The following is a 7,483-nucleotide window of genomic DNA, read 5'->3' as shown; positions in this document are numbered from 1 at the left end:
TTGAAGAATAGATTATTCCTTTCAACTAATACCACCATGGTTTCTTAAACATAAGTTGATATTGTGTGTTACTGTCAGAGATTAAACCTAGTAATTCCAAAGTGTGGTCTTTCATGACAATTGAATCCCTGAATAGTAGAAAATGAAATAATTGGGAAGAAAAACATGCACCTCTTAAGCTAACTGCTATTCTAATCCTCTAAAGTTCTTTCTTTCCCTGCTTCCTAGCATACAAAACTGAAAGGAAAAAAAAAATAAGTCCATCGTCCAGAGTCTTCATGGATCTGCAATTGTCACCTCAACCTCAACACCAGGTTCGATAGTGATTGATGTGATCTGCTTCACAACCTCAGATGAGCTGACAAGATCAATGACCCTCTTGTGGACACGCAGCTCAAAACGATCCCAAGTGTTTGTCCCTGGCAAAAAAAGAATAACGGGAGCAATGAGTTACATCCTATACAGAAGATGCCAGTTCATCGGCAGATGTAGTTAACACTTGGTGATATCTCTAGCACACACATAGGTACATGCACAACCACAAAAGCACAACTGATCATTCTCAATCCAACTGATATCAGTATGTCATGCTCGTGCAAGTACATCACAATAAAATCTTACACAACATGGCAGACTAACATGTTTAGCGAAAAGATTCAAACTTGAAGAGCCAATTTTGAGTGCCTAGACTAGAGCATGATGACACAAGTAGCGCAGCATCTATTATTTCATTTATTTGCCTTGTAGAACAAAAGGGTTAAGATTCAGCTGATACAGGAAATACTGATCTCTTCTATACCTTTACTTTTTTGACATATAGGTTCTTATATTAACACAATAAGCCCATGTTTGGGAGTTCTTATTGTTAACACAAGTACTTGTTCAAATAAGCGATACTAGTGTTTGGTGAAATTTTGCTTCTTTCAAATGGGGGTAGCATAGGTATTTTAAAAATTACATGGCAGGCCAACACAATTTTGTGGTCTGATTCTAGTTTCAAGGATCACATTAATTCCAGAGAACATAGCAAACAAGGAATGTATGGAGGAATAATGAATGCATAAAAAACATAAAGATAAATAAATAAATAGGACTAGCACAGAAGACAAGGGAGCTATATACTCGAATGTTTTTCATATGTATACTAGAATTTTATACTTCGTATTTTGTAGTACCAATAAGGGATGGATGGAAAGCACTGGCTCAGGACCTTGGACACACTGATACTACAGCCAATAAGAGAGAATATTTGTATTGAGGATCTGCTTTGGAAGACAGGCAATCGAAAGTAGTATCATGATCTTGTTGTAGGTGCACTTGGCAAATTTCTGGGGTGGAACTAAATAACCACTATCTAAATCTTGTAACTCCTCTATATATGCATCTTTCATTTCATACTTTCAAATAAAAGCTGCTAGATCTATTTCTGATAAAAAGAAAAGAAAGGCAAAGGATGGGGACAGTTTTCTTCTCCACAAGATTCTGAAGGAGAATCGAAATTTAAGTGAAAATTTAGGGCAGATTTCTTAAACTACCCCTAAGGTTTAGGAAATTATCTAACTATACCCTTAGTATTGTCTTAAAGTACACTTAAAGTACCCCTACTGTTTCTGACAATTGACTAAATCTTCTTTACCGTCAGTGTCCATAATGGAAGGATTAAAAAGACTATTTTGCCCATCATTTTTCTTTAAATTTTCAAAATGAAACTTTTGACACCTTATTGAAAGTGAGAACTTCAAACAAAACCCGTCTGAAGATGTCGGAGACGATGGACCAATTCGAACAAAACTTGTCTCTTGCCAACTGGCTTTTATTGGGTTAGTTCCACCACCAACACAAGCAACAGCACCTGCAGGGGTTTGGGCGTGTGATGCACCGATGCCACCGGCCTTCTACCGTTTCATCCCTCTGCCCATTGTTCGCAGCGTTCAGCTCTTGCAAGGCCTCTCCTTTGCCTTCTCCTCCATCAAATACATCCAATACAACCAGAATTTTACAATCGGAAAATCAGTCTCTCCTTGCCTTTGGCTGGGTTTGGATGGTCTTGTACTCACGTTGTCTGCAATTATCTTCATAGTCCTGATCACGGGTTCAAGTGACTCGGCTGAGAATGATGCTTCGCTTGAAACAGAAGAACCCAGTTCCTCCAATAGTGGTTACATCGTCAGCGGCGGCGTCTTCACAAATTGTGCATCTTTGCTTTTCCCAATTACCTGCAAGAAGGAAACTGCTAAGGCCTATCTCTTGCCAGTCATTTTTTAAATCATCTTTGCTTTCCCATTTGAAATGGGAAATTTGTTTGGGTGCTCAACGTCAGGAGAGAGATTCGGATCAGCAGCAAGAGAATCAGAGTTGAGAGAGAGATGGAGAGAGAGAGAGAGAGATTTTGATCAAACAATAGAATCGAGCTGAAGGAGGATTTGGTGGATTCAAGAGTTCTCTAACCAATGGCAGAGAGAGAAATCAGACTCTAACCGATGGCGAATTTCCAAAGTTCTCTAACCAATGGCAGAGAAAGAGAAATTAGAGTTCTCTAACCAATGGCCTGTTCAGTTCGAACAACAAAGCTCTCTTTTCCCTTTGTTTTTGAGCGCCAAAATCACCGCTGCCACTGCAACTTCCGCCAGCGGCAGCAGTGATCTTCTTCCTCCCCCCTTCACCTCTGTTTTGGATGGACCAAAACTACCGCTACCACTGCAACTTCCAACATTGGCAGTGATCTTTCTCCACCCCCCTTCCCCTCTTCGTTCTCCCTCTCCAACTCTTTCCTCGTAGTCTCTTCAAGGAGGAATTATCAAGCATTCTTTGATGGCTTTGGCTCGGAAATAGAATCAGGACAGGAAAGGCTACGCACTCTGACAGGGGATGTGCGGTAATTGCTAAAGTGTATTTTGGGTATAATTTAAATTAAATCAAACGCGTGAAGTCACATGTAAACGGTCTATGATGGAGACTTACCGGGAAGGGAGCTGTGCGACAATTGTCAAAACAGTAGGGGTACTTTAAGACAATACTGAAATAATAGGGGTATAGTTAGTCAATTTCCTAAACCTTAGCGGTAGTTTAAGAAATTTGCCCCAAAATTTATCTAAAACTTGAGTTCTCAATTAGGTCAGAACTAACAATTAGAAATAAGCTCATAAACCCTGCATGAGGGTCCACACCTTGTTGACTTCCTAAATATGATACCTGAATACCTGTCTGTATAAAGGTGTCATACCATGTCCAATATTTCATTTTTTTTAATGTATATAGTCCATATCCAACACCTTGCCCAGCTGTGTAGTTCCTATATCTGGGTAATATGGTTCCCTGAGCCAAAAATCTGGTAATAATATATCACTCTCCTGAAAGGACACCAAAAGTAAAATGACAAAGATCAACTGATAAGGTCAAGGCATGGCCTAGAAGACAATCAGGTAGGATTAAATGGTAGGCACAGATACCCACAAATAGACACCATTCAAAGATGATAATAAAGCAGGCATTGGGTTGTAGATACCTTACACCCTCCATGAATTACAGATCAACATAACAAGATAGGGTGGGAAACTATATAACCACATCATAACCCCACTGTCCCAAACTTATGAAGTTATGATAGAGAAGAGATCTTTTTACTGGATCAGTGTGGTAGAGAACAGAATAACAATACTAACAAATATTCACTAAAAAGAACCATACTGTCCAGCATCATTCTGATTACTAGCTCTACAACTCCCTTTGGAACAAAGAGCTAATTCATCAAATAGAACCCTCACGCACCTCATAACTAAATTTTTTTCAAAGTTCAAAGATTGACAAATTGCTAACCAGGAAATGCACCCTCAGATGATCTGAGCAAAGGAATGGTGATTAAGCAGAAAGTAAAACCGTAAAACTGTGTATGAGAAAATTTTAATCACTGTGCTCTGGAATAAACCAAACAGCATGTTAAATTCAAAGATCACCAACATGTGTCATTCCCCAACATTTCCAAGACAAACAAGGGAAGATAGAAGATTACAATAAGAAAGAAATGACTATTGCCGGTGCTTTTAGGAAGACTACATTTTAAATTTTTTAGTTCTACACATAGAGGACTAAAGCTATCCACATCAATTCATCATCCTTCAAATGTTTACAGGCAAATGTTTTCTAGAATGAAGCAAAAATATGTTTACAAACTAACCTTCCCCACAGGGAGATTTTCTTGTAGTGATGTGCAAAACTTTAGTAGGCATCCTCACTGGACCTTTGACTTTCAGCCTTTTGTTCTTTGCACCAGTCACAAGGTCAGCACATACTGTTAAAGACCAAAAGAAAAGCTGTTTATGCCTTGAACACAGGCATGATAAATTAACAAACAAAAGGGTAAGTATCATATAAAAAAAGGAAGGACCTTTCTCGAGATTCTTCACATTCTTGGATGACAAAGTAATCCTAATGCGATGGGCTTGCTCCTGTGGTTCTTCTAGACCAGCCTTTACGGGTTTCATCATTCCCACCGCCATTGTTTCAAGTTCGAAAACTCACTAATAGAAATAAATGAAAACTATAATAATCAATTAATAGAAAACCAAAGCATACAGGTAACGAATCAAATAAGAGTTGAAGATGATCCCATTTTCGGTCTCTTTGCATTTTGGATCAAAAACATACAAACAAATTAACTATCAGAATCGGTCCGTCTCCGTTTATGCGCGAGACTGTCCTTCAGAAATTGCCCTCAGAACCTAACGCCCTGACAAGTACTCGACATGGCCGAAGTGTTCAGCCCCCAAAACAACCAAAACCCTAGAATGGGAATCAATATTTCCCATGATTCAACACACTACATTCGAGCTCAGCAGTCGTATAAAACAATGAACCGATCAGAAATAATTGATGGAAGTGAATCCTAACTCATAATTTAAAGGGAGTAACAGGTAAACCAAAGGCGGATTTGCAGAAAGTAACGAAATGCGAAATCAAAGCTAACGCGGATCTAACGTTGAGACTGCACCTGCTCTGGTTCTTCGGTATCCGAGATTCAAAGAACATAAACCTTATCAAATTCAACACGGACGGCGCGAAAACCTGATAGCAGAAGGCAAAAACCCCAGCGAAAGAGAAGTAGACGACAATGTACGTAAGGTACACGGTCGGGTGCTTTTCCAACGCGACGGACGTTTCTGTCAATCTAGACCGTCCAAATGCTTAGTTATTGTGGCCCCGAGTTCCGCCTATTTTCGAGGAATTTTAACCCTTCGATGGAGTGAAATCGTTCAACCTCTGTGTAGTCAATACTAGTCATATGAATTTTGTCGTTGGCGTGGGCATATCATTGGTTGCATGCTCAAAGCGTTCACTTATACATACATAGATACATATTATAATACATAATTGCATACAATATGCATATGAACCGAGAAGTGGCTACCTTTTACATAGAACCAGAGTTGACCCAACCCTTATCTCCCCAATCAATTAGGGTTGTGACAATTGGATCGTTGGGTGTACTAGAAATGGGACGTCAAAATCTCTTCTCTCTTGCAATGTTGAACTTCAAAGACTCGCCTCTCCTTTTAAGCATCCAAAAATTGATATAGAAATGGTTGACCCTCTTGAAGATGAGATAAACGATTAGATCTATTAAGCATACATCAACGAGGACTCAAATGAAATTAATATAAGCGATGAAGTATGTTCCCATGATTATGTGTGTATTTCTTCTTCCCCTTGCAATTTTGATTTTAAATTATGCCTTCACCATGCTTATAGGAACTTTCAAAAAAGCTTGCCATTTCGAAAGTTGCTTGGACCCAGAGTTAAAATTAAAAAGGAGGGGATGCTGAAATTTAGGGGATCCCCAAATTCCAAATGATTAGAAAGCCTCGGCCTTTTAAATATCACTGGGTGGGAGCCTAAGTTCAAGGCATGCTTCCCTCTAGTAATGGCGACGGGGCGGGTTTGGGGCAGGGCACCCCCTCCTCATTCCCGCCCCGTAGTTAAGATAATTTGCCCCATCCCCGGTGGCGAGGCAGGTTTGGGGCAGGCATCCATTCCCCGTTGGGAATGGGGAATCCTCGAATTTTTCCTGCTTCAAGGCAACTACTTAAAAATTATTTATTTTATGAACAATTTACACATAGGATATAGGAATTTAGGGGTATTTAGGAATTAAATTATAATATTTTAGGGGTATTTCAAAAATAGAATTATGGGATCCTAAGATTTTAAGAATTTAGGAAAAAACTTAGAGATATTTTAAATATCAATATTAAACCTATAGATATTTTACTAATTTACCTTCGTGTTTGGGGCGGGTTCAGAGAATTTATATATATTAAAAGTGGTCTGTCCATGTTAGCATATCTCTCCTTTGAGAGAAGATATTTATCTATTTTCACCATTTTTTGTATTTTTTCTTATTTTCTTTTGTTTTAAAAATATAAAGTAGTAATTATTGTTTATCTTGATTACATTAAAAAACCGATGAGATGCACTTTCCCATAACCTAAATAATCCCTTCTCCTAAAATTTCCCCTAAACTACCTCCTCCACTTTCTCCAAAATTATCTCTAATTCCTATTTATCTCCAAAATTATCTCTAATTTAGTAAAGAGTTTCTCTCCTAAATTATCTCTAATTCCTAATTATCCTCTCCCCTACTTTTATCTATATCTATCTAAAGAAAGTTTGGATTAAAAAAATTAAGAATTATCTAAATATTCTAACAAAATTATATAATAACTTTAAAATATTTATTAAAAACATAAAAAATAATTTTATATTTTTACAAAATATATCACGAAATTATGTACTAACAATTTCAATTATGTTTTTCCGAATTATCAATTTAAATATTTTTAAAATATTTAATAATATGTAATAGCTTTAAATAAATAAAATTCAAATAACAAAAAATTGTAAGTATTTTATAGATTATTTAAATATTTATCATAATTGGATTTTAAATAGTTAAAATAACATAATTATGTAATAAATTTAAAAATTTCTTAAAAGTAGAAAAATAATTATAACATGATATCGAAATTAATAATAATTTAATATATTACAAAATTAATATGAAATTATGTAATAATAGTATAAATTATGATTTTATGGATAGTTAAATTCTATAAATAATTAATATTTTACATATTATTTAATTATTTAAATAACTAAATATTTTAAATAAAAATATTTAACATAACTAGACTTTAAGTAGTTAAACTGAAGAAATTATGTAATAAATTTAAGTATTTAAATAACTAAAAATATTATTTAAGTATTTAAATAACTAAATATTTTTTACATAATATTGTAAATAAATAATTTCACTTATATCAAGTAGTAATTCGAGAAAATAACTTTCAAAAACATTAATATTTGTTAATAATAATTTTAAACTCTTAATCTGTATTTATTATATAATTATATATACTAAAATTAATATTTATTTTATTTCATTAATTATTTATTGTTTTTTGTGATAAATGTATTTTCAATGATTATG

At 35.5% G+C, this 7,483-nt stretch overlaps 1 protein-coding gene across 3 annotated transcripts; it reads right to left on the bottom strand.

Annotated features, from left to right (window-relative positions):
• On the bottom strand, positions 1-5,146 carry LOC104590107 (small ribosomal subunit protein uS10y-like). Of its 3 annotated transcripts, none has more exons than XM_010248643.3 (4): positions 4,988-5,146; positions 4,385-4,517; positions 4,175-4,288; positions 1-419 (listed from the first exon to the last, which is right to left on the bottom strand). In XM_010248643.3, the coding sequence occupies exons 2-4, from the start codon at positions 4,494-4,496 to the stop codon at positions 277-279; spliced, it is 369 nt and encodes a 122-aa protein (XP_010246945.1). In that variant the 5' UTR covers positions 4,497-4,517; positions 4,988-5,146; the 3' UTR covers positions 1-276. The 3 variants fall into 3 exon arrangements, with proteins under 3 accessions (XP_010246945.1, XP_019051994.1, XP_010246946.1); XM_019196449.2 differs by having other exon boundaries at positions 4,385-4,537; positions 4,988-5,142; XM_010248644.3 differs by lacking the exon at positions 4,988-5,146 and adding an exon at positions 4,645-4,974.
• Between the last annotated feature and the right edge of the window lie 2,337 nt (positions 5,147-7,483).

The sequence above is a fragment of the Nelumbo nucifera genome, chromosome 6 (assembly GCF_055504915.1).
Source record: "Nelumbo nucifera cultivar China Antique chromosome 6, China Antique-T2T, whole genome shotgun sequence".
Lineage (NCBI taxonomy): Eukaryota > Viridiplantae > Streptophyta > Magnoliopsida > Proteales > Nelumbonaceae > Nelumbo > Nelumbo nucifera.
This window is presented reverse-complemented; position numbering and strand designations above follow the sequence as displayed.